Raw genomic sequence first — 17569 nt, forward strand, 5'->3', positions numbered from 1 at the left:
TTTAACAGCCCTTTAGGTCACTATGCCATTGAATACAAAGCCCAACTGTTAGAACAGAGGTAGGCTGATGAATTGCAAACATCCTTGTCACGTGATAGTGAAGCCGGGAGTCGGGGAAGAAAGACTGCTGCCAGCTCCTGAGAATCCTAGAAACTGCAGGGGGCCTGACGCATGACAGGAGGTGGCCTGGGGCATGACAGGAGGTGGCCTGGGGCATGACAGGAGGTGGCCTGGAAATTGACCAAGGAAGGCTGAGAGCCCCAGAATCCTGGTCTACCGGTTTTCCACCACTCCAGGTTCTAATAACTTCCTAAACTAACCCTTCATGTATATAATGAAGCATTCACAATTCCATGGGAAGGTAAATCTTTATTAACACTGAGTGCTATTTTAAAGAGTAACGGCCTGAGCCAATACTGAGACAGACACACAGAGAGACTAGTTTCCAAGGGCAAACAATGTCAACACTGAGGACACCACTTAACCCTCCGGTTCCCAAATGTGCCAAGATTTTAAGTAACTGAGGTTAAAGCAAAACGGACTCCTCCAAAGAGCTGTCTCTGCTCGCCGACTCCCTTTTTCTTCCCACTCTTTCTTGAACCCACTACTTTTCATCCCCACCACTTTCATCCCCACCACTCGATGAAAATGGATCATGACAAAACCACCAGTGACCTCCACATCGCCGATGTCAGTGATCAAAATCAGCTTTCATCTTATTCAGCCTATCAGGAGAATGAGAGCAAGAAATCAACTCTGTAGTTTCAAAAGATTTATGAGACACGTGGTTACGCACAATTTTCTTACCAGCTTTTAATGAGTTACTATCACAGGTGTTCAGAGATTAATTTTTTGTAACTTTTAAATAATTGTTCCTATGGGAAAAAAATGTATCTCTCTTTCCAAACAACCAATTTACAAACATATGGAGCAAAACCTCTTCCAAAGGAAGCAGAAGCAACTGCTTTTATTGTTAAGTTTTCAGGCCACAGATTGTTTCAAAGGTTATTTCCCACATTCTTAATAAGAAACCCCATCTACAGTGGTCTGATTATGACTCTCAAATGAGCTCTGGGAAAGGTAAAACCTAAGGAAGATTCTTGGTTTTGATCTTTCATGAACTTTGCACCAATCAGCATATTTACATATGTCATGCCAAGGAGAGAACTTTAAAACATCACTGACATGGTTTACTTAGTCTCATCATATAACAATGATCCAACACCTAATCTATAAATATAAGACACTGCTGTACCACATAACACCTTAGATATAAATACGGTATTTTTACATCAAGTTGCTGCTTCTTATCATATGTCAATTAAAGTTCAAGTCACTGTGGCATGACGTCAAATTTTCTCTAGTCTTAATGACCATAAATTGTCAGGTGGGGAAATGCCAAATGTGACAAAATAAAGGCTTCCAAGCCAACTTGGAAGCAAAACGGTCAGTTCTACGTAGTATCGTAGAACGGTCAGTTCTACGTAGTATCACTAGTGGGTAAATTTTCACACCTGAAGTTCTTCCTCTTATGTGATGATGAAGGCCTGATCTGTAAGTAGAAGAGCTCTGAACTTAACTTCTGATCTTGAGTCCAAGTCAGATCTGGAAATACTAAGGCAATGTCACTGGCAAAATTGTGGGCATAACATAAAACGCATGCTTAGGCCTACTCGTAATGGAATATTATCTCAGGAGAAAGCAATTTCACAAAAGTCCTGATTTCAATTTACCAGTTTCTGAATCAATGTTGCAATATTAAACTGTGAATTTCAAATTTGCACATACGGTCATATTCGTATAGTGATTTACAATTGTCAAAGTACTACGTATGTGGTTCTCAAAAATGTTTGGCTTTATAGGACCTGAACCAAAAAGACATCACAGTAGGTTTCAGTGCAAACCCATATTGTGGTGGGTTGTGCATAATTATCTTCATACCAATAAATGTATTCACTATAACGCATAAATCCATTACACGAACCAAGAATGAGCTTCTAACTTATTTCAACAGATACAATATGTCATATCACACACACATAATCTGTCCATATTTTAACTACTATTCTATAAATATTTGATGTTTACACCCATAATGCCACTGGAATGGAATAATGTTACATAGAAAAGTGTTTGACAACGAGGTATAACAAGCTCTAAAGGGCTAAATTTGTTATAAAATGGGTCATAGGCTGCGAAATCATTACTTATCCACAGTAATTATAAATCAGAAGATGACTGAGGGTCAATTATTACATGTCCAAATCTAGGAATGAATTAATTCCTTAGTAGATTAAAAAAAACAGAATGTCGTAAGTAATATTATACTTGGCAAATCTATAGCACGAAATTGGGTAGCCTTGTTTAGTATGAAAAGGAAAAATCTAGAATTTTAATACCCTTAAGGTTCCACACTAAGCCATCTTGACGAGCAATCTTTTTTAAAGTAACTTACCCATAAATAAAGTTGCCTAGGTGCACACAACATACATACATATATGGTTCTCTAACGAAGTATCAGTTGAAGAGCAGCATTTCATACACAGACAGCCAAACAACTAGAGTTACACAATACAGATTTCCACTAATTATACCAGCAATCTTACCTAGAAAATAACACTTTTAAATAGTTTTTCCTGATGAACATTTGAAAACCAATACTATAATTCATCTACTGAAATAATTTCCCTTAAGAAACAACACATGAAATTGTAAGAGCTGACAAGTCATATCATATTTCAATATCAGATTGCTAGTAGCTCTTAGAACAACATAAATCACACAACTTTTGAACAGCTTAAAAAAAAAAAAAGCATCAAAATTTAGGTTTCCTCATCAGTTCTTTTGTGGTGGTTGTTATTTACTCTGTGCCATCCAAGTGGCCCTTGAGGCTTTTCCACAGCATTCTTAAAAGCGTTATGTTTGTTTTGCAAATGATGAGTCAACAGTATGCTAAATGATCAGTAATGAAAGAAAATGCAGAAGATAAATTACATGTGTTCTTCCAAATGTAGAATGCTGCAGGTTCCCCAAGTTGGCAACACTTCCCAACCATCAGCCAGCTTCACGCTTTGCAGGATAAGGCCTCCTTACGTAGGGAACGATTGAGAATATTTGCTCCCCACACCCAGAGCCATTCAGGCATATACTGTGCAAAAAGAAACTAAAAATGAAAGAGAAAAAGATTTTAAGGTTAGAACCCAAAGTCATCGACAACAAAATGCACAGATCAGCAATCATTTAAACCAACAAACATCACCAATCCCATTAAATACAAAAAAGGAAAAAACCTTAGGTGCTACTGCACTGAGCACCTACTTCTGTATAAGACCCTATGCTAGACTCTCTGGGGAACAGAAATGTGATCACCGCCCACCCGCCCCCTTTCTCTAATGAGGCGGGACAGACCTACATGCAGTGATACGATTTCATCTTTACTTAACGTGACATGAATAGCATGGAATGTGGATAAGAATTACAAATCAGCCCAGGAATAAAAGGCAGATGAAAGAGAAAACTGCATACGTGCTTAGTACTGCGTGAGAAAACTGGGGATTGAGGGGCAGAGTGGTGCTAAGTTAAACAAAAGCACTAAGTCCAAAACACCAGGACCCTGAGAGAGTGTCTTGAGGTGTGACGAGGAAGGCTTGGGGACACAGGGAGGACGTCCACTGACGCTGCTCTGCTCCAGGGGGTCTCCAGGGCCACGTCCCCCCAGGGGACATTCGGCAAGGTCCAGAAACAGTATTAGCTGTCACAAGTGGGGTGGTGGTGCTACTGGCATCTAGTGGGCAGAGGTCCAGGACGCTGTGAACATCGTACAGTGCACAGGAAGGTCCCACAACAAGGAATGAGCCAACCTCTATGCCATTAGTGCCCAGGTGGAGAAGCCCTGCCCAACACTGACGGATCTGTCCGAGACTGAGCGAAAGTTTAACACCTTGTGTGTGAAGGAGGGGAGATGGACGGGTCCCTGGCAGGTGCTGATGTTCTAGCCTTGACCAGAGGTGTAGTAATACAGGTCACTCCACATTCTCCTTAAGAAACAGACCCAGGTCAATCTGCTATTCCAGAAACCACAGTGAACAAGGAGGGGGTCCCAGCACGATGAACTGTGGGGTGAGGGTCCCAGAGTTGCAGCTGTTCCCAGCAGGTTCCACAGAAGCTTCAGCTTAGCCACCTTGGAGACAGGGGTCCCGTGTTTGGCCTGGAGCCATAAGTAACTACCTGTGAAAATGACCAAGGTCTCTTTGGACCTGTTTAAAGAGTAAGGATTTCATGGGAAAAATACCCAAATACTCCTTCTTGGGGCCACTGTCCTAAAGCAGAAGGCTCTAAATCCAAGGAGATGAAAGAAGGCAATATACGGTCCCTCAGGAGGACTCTGTAAGGAGGGTCACATTGAAACATGGGGGCGCCTGACATAGGCTAGGTAATCAGATCCCCCTCCAAAGGGCATTTTATTTTCAGTATTTACTGAGTGGAGATGGAAGCAGCATCGAAAAATCTGTTTGTTTTAAATCTCCTCTCATGACCACTTGCCCACTACAGGGGAACCAGCATCAAGATGGATTCTGCCCGTTTCCTAAGGAGGGGCAGGCGGAGACTCACTGGCTTGTCCCAGGGAGGTTCAGTACCCTGGGCAGTGGGAGGGAAAGAGCTAATGGAAAAGGAGAGAATTTCATCCTCTGGGTACTGACGGATCAACTCCGGAGGCTGACTCATCGGCCTGTTGAGATAATAGCAGTAACAGGAAAGGGGTGCCAAGTCTCCAGGCACTGGGAACTGTGGAAAAGCCGGGGGGGGTTCGGGTTCTGCAAGGCTCTGGGCGCCTTCGGGGATCCTGACCCGTGTGTCCAGGCCTGCTCCTGACCAATGTGACACAGAGTGGCCCCCGCGGGGACCCGGCTCAGTAGGACTTGGGAACAATGAGCAGAGGGGAGGACGTCCACAGCGAGGGTACACATCCAGCTTGTCAGAAAAGTGCACAGCGCTTAAAATACACATGCCATGCATCTGGAGCCTGTGCTCCGCAACGGGAGGGGCCGCGATGGTGAGAGGCCCGCGCACCGTGATGAAGAGTGGCCCCCGCTTGCCACAACTAGAGAAAGCCCTCGCACAGAAACGAAGACCCAACACAGCCATAAAATAAAAAATAAATTAATTAATTAATTTAAAAAAAAAAAATACACATGCCATGCGTTCCCAAGAGACTGAGACAGGCGGGACTTAAAAAGGCAAGAAACAAATGGGAATGGGGAAGATAGAAAAGAACTCAAAGAACGTGAGCTGGATCCTTAAACTGGAGCACTCTAAGGTTTGAGAATCAGGATTTACAATCCTCATCTTTCAGCATCACGCTTCAATCAGATTCCCATGTATCATTTAAAAAAGGTTTAGGATGCATTAACCTAATTACAAGAGCTGAGCACACACTGTTACCTGAATGGAATGGGACCAGTATCCTGTGGTCCTTTTTGAAATGCCAAGGGTAGAAACAGCATGATGGGCATACACTTGTGGCGAAGGCACCAACCACGGGCACTTGTGCAGAAAGCTGCCAGGGGTGGACACGTTGGTAGCTACGTAGAACGGGATTAGACTCTGTACGAAGATTCCTTTGGAAGCATATTCATACTGCAATGCTCTGCTGAAGTGGTCTAAGTAAGCCTGTTGAAACAGGAGGGGAAAAGACTTAATTTTTCAGGAACTCGGAAGAAGTTCAGGAGGAAAAAAAGACTTAATGGTCATTTCAGGGAAAAAATATACAGCATAAGCAAACACGAGCTGCTGACAAAGAGCTCAACAAACTGGACCAAACCATTGTGATAAACGTTCTCCTGCATGATGATTTCACTTTCCAACTGGGAACGCATTACCTTAGACGCGGAAAACGCCGCCAGCTGGGGGGTTGGTTTGCAGCAGGAGCCGGAGGAGATGGTGACGATGGCCCCTTTCTTCCTCTCCACCATCCCGGGTAACACTATGTGGACCATCAGACTGGCGGCGGCAATGTTCACGTTGACGATGTCCCAGAGCGTGTCCTCCGAGACCTGCGTGAAGTACTGCGGGTAGGGGTAGAACACGCCCACGTTGTTCACCAGGATGCCAATGTCTCTGTCCTTCAGGGCTTCCCGAATCAGGTCGTAGATCTCGCGGCCGTTGCTGAAGTCCGCGACAATGACGTCAGTCTCCACTTTGTAGGTGTCGGCTATGTCTTTAGCGACCGTCTGCAGCTTCTCTTGGTTCCGACTGATCAGGACGATGCTGAGCCCACGGCTGGCCAACTCCTCTGCGTAGGCCCTTCCAATCCCATCTGTTGCGCCTACAGTACAAGCCGGGAAAAGTGAGCAAACTCGTTTCTCAGTGTGACCTTTAAAATGGACTTTAAATACCCTGTGTCCGGGTTTAATCAGAGAAGGATTCACACTAGAAATAAACCGAGTTCTGCAAGTGGTCAGTCAAGCACAAGGTCAAATCCAGGACACAAGCTAGTCAAATACTCGCCCAGACACTCTGACAGGCAGAGGAAGAGTTGTTTTACATTCACCAAGTTGACCGTGAGACACAGTGGGAAACTGTTTTCAAGCTCCCATCTGGCTTCAATGAGTGCCAGGAGGTACTTTCCTGGGAAACAATGGTAAATTAAAATGCAATTTAAAATAAGGGAAGTGTTTCTGAAAGTGGTACCAGTTTGTAAGGACACTTTCAAAACAGAGAGCAAGAAGGAAAAGCAAAGGGTAGGAAGCGGGGGCTGGAGCAGGGCTGGCAACAGGAGGGGGCAGAATAAGAAGCACAGGAATCACAGGGAAATTCTTCCAAGACGAGGGCGGTAAGAAATGCGCACATAATCATAAGAGTAAGTCTTATTTTTTTATCCCATGAAAACATTACATCAAATTCAGTAACTCCAGGAATGATGCATCCGACTTAAAACACAGATTAAACAGGAAAGATGATTTCATTTTTAGATTAGGCAAGAACTGAAAACTCCTCTCTTACCACTCACGACTGCCCATCTTCCATACTGCTTGATCAGGTCTGCTCTGCTCACCAGGCGCGGGACGAAATGCAGCCTGACCAGGCTGTAGAAGTCACAGACGACGGTGATGCTTTTCCTGGCCGTGTACCAGGCTCCAACCAAGGCGAGGGCTTCCATGTAGCAGTTGCAGGACCTGGCGATTTCCCTGTACAAGAGGTAGAAGCTGTCGACGGCAGCCATGGCAGCCTGCAAGGGAGGGCAGCGAGAGAGAGGTGGCCTTTGCTTAGTAAGTCAAAGGAACACGCACAGTGCGGGGGAAGAAAGGCATCTGAGGACATCAGAGCTTAACAATTTTGCATTCAAATAACAGTAACTGTTCAGATGCACATAGCCCATGGATCCAGACAATTTATGATCTCATTATTTAACATCTGTAGCTTATAAAGTTCTTTCCTTCCAAGAAGATTAGTCAACATAGTTATCAAGAGTTACCAAATTCCTACTAAAATCCAGGCACTGCGCTAAATGTTGTGGCTACGGAGATGAACACAATACGCCCTATGCCAAAAAAAGCTCCTGGTCCAGCACACTGACAGACACAGACCTTTTAATTCACATAACAGCTGAGAGGTATGTTTCTTTCTTTTATTGAATTTATATTTATTCAAAACCGGCAAGCGCAGAGGGTCTACTATCCCTGGAGAGACAAAGTAGAAGAAACAGAGGCAATATTAAGACAGGGCCTTGGCCTAAAAGACCTTACAACCCATTTGAGACAAAACTAAGCTCTAATAAACTTTAACATCAAATAAACATAAGTTAGATTAGGTATAAATAATATTCATAAATGTATATTTAAAAAGAGATACTCCCCAAACTTGAAGAAATGGTTTTCTCAAATGATAGTTTATAAGCACGTTCCACCTTGCTGATGTCACTGGCGCACCATTACCTTTGCCTGGCCCCTTAACGTTTGGGGAAAGAAAAGCCCAGTTCAATTCTTGTAAGTATTCACACAGCAAGCATTGCGATGCACCTATTATGTGCCATGTACCGTGACAGACGCTAAGGACTCAAAGATGAAGTAAATAACTACCTAGAAGAAGAGACGAACATTTAACAAAACAACTTTAAATGCCATACGAACTGGGGTATGTATGCCTGTGCTCAGAAAGGCAGAGAAAGGCCGGGCACGACCGAGGCTGATGAACTTCATCCTGGACTTGACCCGGGGAGCCACTGAGGCCTGAGCCAACTGTGTGCTATCAAGTGAGGGTCAAACATCAAAAAGGCCAGAACAGACCACAATGAAATTACAGGGAGCTCAGATATGCACAAACACAAGGATACAGCATTTACTATATATTAATAAAAGAAAATAGATTTAAGCCAAACAAACATTCATGTAAAACTTCTGGAAGTGGCCCCTTACATAGAAACTGCATTAGAATAGGAAAAAAATAAATCCTGAAACTAAGAAAAATCACCGACAATAGCAGCAAAAATTGGCATAAGCTTAAGGAAGAATAAGTGAATTCCTTCCCGCTCCACCGCTATGCAATTTGAGCTCAACCAAGGTTTGCGTAGTGGAGAAAACAAATTAACCCCTGGAATGGAACACACTGTAAGAATGATACCACACTGTGGTAACAGGCACGTAAAATAACAAAAAAACTACTGAATATAAATATGTATATATCTATATATATCTGTGTGTTGAGTATGCACATGAGTGTGCAGTCCAAATTACAAACCAACAAAACATACAAAAGAAATATGACAGAAAACTGAAAGAAATAGGCAGTAGGATTCCTAAATGCCTCACAATGAGGATATAACCCCTCAAACGTTAAAATTTCCACTCCTACCGTAACTCTAAGCTGGTGTGGCACTAAGTAAGTTAAAGAAACGTCCTTCTCAAATAGCAATACAGGAAATGACTGAAGGGGCCACCTTATTTCCAGTAAGTGAAGTGCTGTACAGTTTGGGGCTCTGTTCAGAGAAACTTACCTCCTACGATAAGGATGCCAAGATTGGTCAAGAAAAGAAAACATTATGAACTTTATTAAGCACACAAACCAATTACTTAACAAGATAACAACAATTACATGCTCCCCCGGAGTAATGTTTCTTCATGGACCTCACTGGCTGAGATTCCCTAAAACAAGATCAGTGCAGTCTGGGCTGAAGACGCTTTTCTTTTTCGGGTCAGCCCGCCCCACTAAGGCAGTACACTCTGGGCGCTGCTCCAAATCCTCTGAAAGACGTTCAGAGTCACGGCCATCCACCTCAAATGTGTTCACCCCTTTTCTGCTGCGCATGAGCGCCTCTCAAAGCTTCCAGATGCTAGCGATGAGGCAGTGACGTGTCACCCTCTCCAAGGGTCCCCCCTGCTGCCCCATCTCAGTACACAGCCACATCCTGAGGAGGCAGGTGCTGGCTGGAGAGGCCCCTGCCGGGCACTGAGCGCTCACATTGGCTGCCGTCCCCGAACGGTGCTAATTCAAGATTCCCAGAGAAACAACCAAAACATTAGCTTCTTACAAGGAAGAACATAAAAACTGAGAATCCAAGTCCAACCATCCTAAGTTAGGAGTTCCTGAAATAATTTTTTAAAGTGGACACGTGCCTTTTGTCATAATTAATCAAATACTAGGCCATGAAGAAAGCAAATGGGAAACATAATACTTGTATGCACCAGTACTTTTCAAACAAAATGTGATAAAATTCGAAATAACAAAACTATGACCAAAAAAACTAGATACTTGGAACATTAAATCTATTCTTCAAAATAACAGGTGGGCATACATCTAAAATGTTAAAACAGTGTTTTCAATGAAAAATTGAAAACCACATATCAAGGACTAATGGATCGTAGCCAAAGAAATACTTGTGGGAAAATGAATTGCAGGAGTGTCTGTAATAGGGTTCCAGCTAAAAAGGTCAGGTATGCCTCAGGGAATGACCTCACCCCAAGGGGAAGCTGTGTAAAGGGAACTTCGACCCTCTCAAACACCATTTTTTTCAAGAATTGAACATCTCAGAAGGAAAAACTTCAGCAAAAGAAGCGTGACTGCGACCGAGTTCCCTGATTTTTCTGCTCAAGTCATTAAGTACCCGTGGTTTCCTCTTACCTCCTCTGCCAGCCCTGGGCCTTCAGGAATACACTGCTCTGTCTTCTCTTCAGGACAAGCTGTGAACAAAAACCAACAGGAAACGAATGCCTCTCCTTCACAGCTCAGCTGGGATAAGTTTATATAAAACTACGACCGAAGCGTTTTAAAAGTTAAGGAAACGGGACCACCCCCGTGCCGTGATTCCCTGCACAGGCAGCGACGCATCACCTGGTCTGGGAAGACGGCAGGCGCCGCCAGTGCCCGTCCGGTGGAAGGCTGGGCTGGGAGGCATCCGGCTCCCGCACCTTGTTCCTTACGGAACATTGCGTCACACTGGACAAAATCTGTCCAGACCGCTTGGAGGGAGACCCAGGACTGCGAGCAGACACCCTGCCCCCGACGTGTCCCGGGCATCTGCTGGGCTTCCCCGGGCCTCATCCTTCTCTCTGCAAACCACTGTGCTGCGCTCCAGCCACAGAGCACTAGACCCTCCGCTCGGCCGCAGCACCTGTTCCACACTCCCGGCTGATCCGGGCTGCCCACCTGAGCACGTGGGTCCTGGGCTGGCGGCAGCGGCAGGGAGGGATGGCCCCTTCCAGCCTGCCTGGGGCCGGGGGCTTAAGGATGAGGAGATGGAAGGAAACGCCAGGGCCACCTCTCCCCTCTCCCTCCACCCTAGACACCGCCTGGTGCCTGTTTCCGTTTTGAAACCCCCCACCCAAGGCTGCGTTCCCTGGGGGGCCAGATCTCCCCACACACACTCCTCCAGCACCTCACACAACCCCTGGCGTGGACGGAGCAGGAGCTCCCAGATCAGCTGCTGCATGAAATCGCACCACCCAGCCTAGCTCAGCTCTCAGTCCCCTCCCGCGGGGAGGGGACCACCAAACCAACACCTGCGATCCTTTACAAAAAGAAACCCCTCGTGGGCAAGGCCCCCGGGGCCATCCTGCGCAGGCCCAGCAGGAGATGTGCAGGCATCGGAGGGGAGCACAGACCAGCGGTGCCAGGGCCTCCAACCCCGCTTCTCAACTCCACCCACTGGATCCCCTGCACCACCAGTCAGGGGGGACCGTCACGATATTTTAAATTGCAATTCCGTCACAGACAGCTACCTTACACGTTGATTATCATTGCTGGATTCTTTTTTTTAATCGCAGATCATCAGAGGGCTGATGGCATTCTAGGTCTGAGATGCATCTCATCGTTCCCCAGAGGCAGCTCAACGTGGACAGACCTGACTCATGCCAACCAAACTCACAAAAGACTGATAAATTCAAACGCCAATTTAGTTATGAATAATAAACGATGCAGCCAAGAAGCCTAAACACACACGGTCACTAGGCTGTAGGAAAGTGTACGTGGAAAGCCAAACTATTAGGACAGCAATGAAGAAAGCAGCAAGTGTCGGACGCCGAGGACCCGTGCTGGGTCTCTCAACAGAGCGATTCCCCAGGGAGGAGGGCGGGGGCGAGACGTGCCTGGGCAGAGAGGAGGCACAGCCCGGCCTGCCGGGAAATGGTGACAACAGCAACGAGCTCACAGCGCGGGATGCGCACCCTGGGGTGGAAACGGAGCTGGGAGGGGAGCCCAGGCTGTGAGATGCCTTTACGCCACACAGAAACGTTGGGCCAAAGGCAGGAGCTCATCAGGTTTAGCGCAGAAGGCAGCTGGGGGCGGTGGAGGGGCAGTGGCCTCGCGGGCAGGAAGTCAGGCGGCCTGGGCCCTGGTCCATCCAGACGGGGACGAAGCAAAGCCAGACGGAGAGCACGCGGCTTTGTGACCGACTCCCTGCCGCTCCTCAGACACGCCAGACATTTTCACCCATTTGCTCGCACCTCGATGGACCATAAATGGCAAAGGATTGGAAATTCTACACGCCCGACATCCTCTTAATCCTCTCCTCATCCGTAAGTAGCTGATGGAAAATAATGTCTTTCTAATGGAAGAAGAAATCAGGACTACCCCCCAAAGCCATTCAGTTCTAGGAAAGCTCATGGAAGCAGTTTTAAAGGGGTTTACTACACACTTAGGTCGAGAAGCCTACCAAGGTACCCACAGATAGCAGGCTGCTTTTAACTTGCTTTGGGGGTTTGACTAGTTCATTGTTCTGTGCATAGGTACTAGTCTAAAACTTAGAGAAATCCATTACTTAGAAAGCAACACTGAAACAGTAAAATCCTGGTCCCTCTACACCCTACCTGTACAAGTTATTATAAAGCTTTGTTTTCTTGCCTCTACGGAAACTAAAACATCAGTGAACAACAGAGGCAAACAGTCAGAACTGTCCCCGAAATAGGAAAAGCAGTGCAATTCCCTACTGTCTTCTAGGCATTTTCGACTTCTCCAGGGCAATATTCATCAGGGCTAAAGGACCCTTAGGTAAACTACGGAATTTGAGTGATTATGACGTGTCAGGGTAGACTCACCCTCAGTAGAAACGGCACCACTCTGGTGAGTGACGCTGATACAGGGGAGGCTCTGCACGTGCCGGAGTAGGCGGCATGTGGGGTCTCCGTACCTTCCTATCGATTTTATCATAAACCCAAAACTGCTCCAAAAAAGCCTAAAAAAACCCCTTTGAGGTAACCTCACAAATATGAAGGCATCATGGGAAAACTATGGTCAAGACTCCAAGGAGCAAAGTCACGTCTTCAAAGCACGGCTGCTGTGCCTGTAACATTATCCTGACCTACAGTTTAGCTGACTCAACTTCACCGTGAAAAAGGCGATCAGACCTAATACAAAACCCTTCGGGAATCAAAGAGCTCTGGGAGCAGTGTCTTGGCTGAAACACAGGCATCCCCAGGCTATCCAAATGAATGCTACCTGGGGGTGATGCTACAAGAACATAAGACAGATTGTCCAAAATGTTTTCAAAGAAAATAAAGCAAGTATGATACAAAAAAGACAATTAAAACACCACCAAACAAAAGGTAGTGGGGTCGGTAGATAATGGCCCTCCAATACGCCCACATCCTAATCCTCAAACCTCGTAAATACGTCACCTCATGTAGCAAGGGGACTTTGAAGATTAAGGATCTTGAGATGGGGAGATGATCCTGCATTATCCAGGTGGGTCCAATGTGATCACACGTGTCCTTATTAGACGGAGGCAGAAGGGTCAGAGTCAGAGAAGGAGCTGTGACCAAGAAGCAGAGGTCAGAGAGTGCCAGGGAGATTTAAAGACCAGAGGCTACTGGATTGAAGATGCAGAGAGGGGTCACAGGTCAAGGAAGGCAGGCACCTCCAGAATCTGGCAAAGGCCAGGATACGGATTCTCCCCAGAGCCTCCCCAAGTGACACAACCGTGCTGACACCCCGGCTTTAGTCCAGTGGGACTGACATGAGACTTCTGACCTCCAGAACTGTAAGAGAATAACTATGTCTTGTTTTAAGCCACTGAGCTTGTAGCAATTTGTTACAGCAGTCATAGGAAATTAAGATGGAGGGACCGACAGACTGTCAGTCTAGCTTTTAAGACAGTATAGAGACAAGTTGCAAATGCTGAAACATCCCTCAAACCAAAACCTTGCAGTGTGTTCAGGAACCAGAAAGTATCCCCAGAGGCTCCTCAGATCTTCGACTGGCTGAGGTGGTCCTCACCACCCTCGTCAACAGCCGGCACTCTCCAACTTTTCAGTAAGGCTGCAGGGTTAGGACTTTAAACTTTTTTTTAATAGAAATCTCACTTCACTCAGACCCTTGCTCTCAGCACTCCCGTCCTGTCTCTCCTCACAAGACCAGCTCAAGTCCCACCCCTTCTCCCCAGCTCAGTCCCAGGACTCGCTGACAAGCACCACGACACGCCAGCCCTGGGGATGGACCGATGGACGGGAGGCCCACGCCCCTCTTCCCTTCCCTTCCCAGGTCTCCACACCCACCAGCATGAGTTCCCCTCCGTCTCTCTCCCCCACGTGACACTTAAACACTTAAACAGAATGCGGAGCAGTGCAGTATCTGGACTCTATCTTGGTTCCTCAACTAGAACAAAGGCCTCTTGAGGGCAGGAAATAGATCTAAAACTAATTTTTCTGTAATTTAAGAAAACTGGAAAATGTACACAAAAGTTGTAAAACCTATTATGCACAGTTCAAAGAGTAATGAACAAAACACCCACACAGACACCCTACTTCACAAATCAAAGCAGAGTCTTAGAAGCCCCGATGCTTCCTCCCTGGTCACATCCCCTTCTGCCACCCGGGAGGGGTGGCGGTAATCAATCTCCTAAATTCTGATGTAATATTCCCTTGCTTCTTTTTTTTTTTTTTTAGCAGTTGTACTATTACTGCAGCATGGATTCTTAAATATTCCGTTTTCCCTGGTTCTGACCTTTACATAAAGGAATCAAACTCAAGTATCCATTGGTGACTTGTTTCTTTCACTCAGCGTTGTTTTTGAGACTCACCCACGTCTCCGCAGCTGTAGGCCATATACTCTCACTGCCGCGCTGCCTCCCGGTACAGACACACAATTCCCATAACCATTCTATTGCTGATGGGTTGTTCTCGTTGGTTTTGACTTTACAATTATGAACGGCACTGCCATGAACCTTCTCGTGCATGTGTCCTGGGCACGTGTACAAGAGTTTCTAGAAGGGATAGGCCTACGAGTCGAACTGCTGGGCCACAGGGCATCCACGCGTACAACGAGAAGCTGCCAAAGCGGCTGCACCAATTTACACGCCCACCAGCAGCAAGTGTGAGCTCATGCTGCCTCCTCTCGATGGCTGGCAACATCCAGCAGTTCACCTCCTGCCAAAGGCTGGCTGTGAAATGGGATCTCAGCATGGTTTTCACTGGCATTTCCTGACGACTAATAAGGTTGACTGGCACTCTTTGGATGTTTATGTGCTGTTTGTGTCTTCTCATCTATGAAATGCCTGTTCCTAGCTTTTGACGTGTTGTCTTCTTTTTCTTTCAGAGTTATAGGAATTCTTTCCATATTGTAGATACTAGTTCTCTGTACGCTTTGTCTCTTTATAGTGCTTTTGATGAACTGAATGTCTTAATATTAATGTAGTCAAACTTATCTATCTTTTCCCTGCATGGTTTGGGCTTGTCATGTTTTATTTCACAAATCCCATCCTAGTCCCTAGTCATAAAGATATTTTCCCATATTATTTTCCAAAATTTTTTTTTACAGTTTTGTTTTTCAGATTTAATTCTTTAATCCTCCCACAGCCTTGTGATGGTGTGAGGCTGGGATCACACCCATCTTTACTATTCCTCCTCAGCACCTGGCATGGTGCTAAGTATATGATATTTATTTAGTAAATAGAAGAAAATAATGCTTTGTGTTCAAAGTTCACACTTCCCTCTCGGGGAGAGAAAACTTGAGAAGCTTCTCAAACTTTGCATCAGCACTTTGACGAAGTTATTATGGGTGTACCATGACTTTCTGGAATTTCCTTACCTTCCTTTGCCAAGTTGCAGTATGCCACTACCCTGAAGTGCATGCAAAGAGCAGAGCACGGGAGTTCTCATCCAAGATCCGACAGCCCTCAGCTTCAGGTCTCCCTTTGTGCAGCGGGAATTAAAATAATAATAGCATCTACTCCTAGATATAGACCCAAGATAACCGAAGACTTAGGCTCACACAAAAACTTGTACAGCTGTGTTCATAGCAGCATTATTCAACAGCTAAAAAGTGGAAACAACCCAAATGTCCAACAACAGAGGAATGGATAAACAAAATGTGGTCTATCCACATAATGGAACATTATTCAGCAATAAAAAGAATGAAGTATGGATACATGCTATGCCATGGACAACCCTTGAGAACAGTATGCTGAGAGAAAGAAGCCAGACACAAAAGGCGACACATCATAGGATTCTATGTATATGAAATGTCCAGAAAAGGCAAATCCAGAGACAGAAAGTAGATTAGGGCTGCCACAGGACAGGGGGAGTGGGAAATGGGGAGCGACTGCTAATGGGGTGGGATTTCTTTGGGGGACGATAAGAATGTTCTGGAATTAAATAGTGGTGAGGACTGTACACCGTGAATATGCTGCTATGAGCAGTACATGTTTAAATGGCTAAAATGGTGAATTTTATGTTATGTGAATTTTATCTCAAAAAGAAAAAAATCTGCTAAAAAATACCAATTTGTTGAACTCTATACCCCTGGAACATTACTGTAGTGATTATAACCACAGACTCTGAAAATAGACATCCTGGATTCGAATCCACGCTCCCCATATAAGAGCTGTGTGTCTTGGGTGAAGGTGACATTACTTCACCTTACATCACCTGTAAACATGGGGCTAATAGTTCCTGCCTAAGATTATAATGAGAATTAAAGTAGATCATATGTAAAAAGCACTCATAACAGAGCCCAGAACATAACTGCTCCATAAACCTTGGCTATTAGCCACTATAATTCAGTGTTCAACGTTAGCGCTTGTCTATTTGTAGTGCTCAGGGTTAAAACGGAGAGCTGGCTTTATGCAAAAGACTCCGCTACGTGCTTTATTCCTATCATCGGACTTGCCCTCTCATCAACCTTACGAGGCAGAGTTTTAATCGTTCCCAGTTTACAGACAGGGAAACTGAGGCTTACCGAGGTAAAGTGAAGAATTGGGCTGCGGGAATTCAGATCAAGGTCTAGCAAAGTCCTGAGCCCTGGCTGGCGACGCCCACTGTAAGACCCCCAGGCAGGCATCCTGCTAGCATCACCGAGAGGGCCGCTGGGTTTGGCTTCAAGCGCCGGTCTGTGTCTGGGCTGCACGTTCCTTTGGAACAGCGACAGCCTCACTGGTCTCCAGAACCCTTCCCCTCCAGCACCGGGCAGGGCCGAACAAACGACCGCCGCTGGGGAACTGGTGGGGCCCTTTCTCCAAGAGCTCCCTTATTGTGAATTACTTCTACTTCAGAACAAAGACGACGACAACCAATCCCACTCAGACCAAGTCCTTTGGAAACGACAATAAAGAAGCACAAAGGGGTGATCTTCAGAGCCTCGTGCGGAGCACCTGCGTCAGGTCTGGGAAAGAGTGGGGCCCGCGCTCGGGGTGGCTGGGGCCCCAGGTCAGCCGGGTCCTGGGGGAGGGGCGGGCCCAGAAAAGGGAGTCCCGTGTGGGTGCAACGCCGGGACGGAGCTGTGGAAGGGGCGCTCTGGGGGCACACTCTGGAAGGAAGGACGCTGGGGGCGGGGTCCGAGGGAAGGGAGGGACGAAAGGGTCCGGGAGGCCTGGGTGTCTCGGCGCTGAGGGCACTAGTCCAGGGGGGCGTGGTGGGGCGCAGAAGGAGGGGACGCGCCGAAGTCCCAGTGGGCGCCGAGGGAGACCAGGAGGGTCCGGGGCCCAGGGCCCGGCGTGGGGGGCGCGGTACCTGCAGAGGCGACGCAGTCTCGGAGCCGGTCCCACCAAAGACGCTCGGCCACCGCCCCCGTCACCGCCGCCGCAGCTACCGCGGGCCGCGCCCCCACGTGACCCGCGCACGCGCTGGGGGCGGGGCCGTTACGGGAC

At 46.5% G+C, this 17569-nt stretch overlaps 1 protein-coding gene across 5 annotated transcripts; it reads right to left on the reverse strand.

The window, feature by feature from the left end:
• Window positions 1-349: 349 nt before the first annotated feature.
• HSDL1 (hydroxysteroid dehydrogenase like 1) lies at window positions 350-17532 on the reverse strand. 5 transcript variants are annotated; one of them, XM_082439201.1, is made up of 7 exons: window positions 17433-17522; window positions 11214-11365; window positions 10117-10175; window positions 7003-7187; window positions 5880-6325; window positions 5443-5670; window positions 350-3163 (listed from the first exon to the last, which is right to left on the reverse strand). In XM_082439201.1, exons 4-7 carry the CDS (start codon window positions 7157-7159, stop codon window positions 3065-3067), a joined length of 930 nt encoding a protein of 309 aa, XP_082295327.1. In that variant the 5' UTR covers window positions 7160-7187; window positions 10117-10175; window positions 11214-11365; window positions 17433-17522; the 3' UTR covers window positions 350-3064. The 5 variants fall into 5 exon arrangements, with proteins under 5 accessions (XP_082295327.1, XP_082295325.1, XP_082295329.1 ...); XM_082439199.1 differs by having other exon boundaries at window positions 7003-7228; XM_082439203.1 differs by lacking the exon at window positions 11214-11365 and having other exon boundaries at window positions 7003-7228; window positions 17433-17532.
• Between the last annotated feature and the right edge of the window lie 37 nt (window positions 17533-17569).

This window comes from Balaenoptera physalus, assembly GCF_965194825.1.
Source record: "Balaenoptera physalus genome assembly, chromosome: 19".
In the NCBI taxonomy this organism is placed as follows: Eukaryota; Metazoa; Chordata; class Mammalia; order Artiodactyla; family Balaenopteridae; genus Balaenoptera; species Balaenoptera physalus.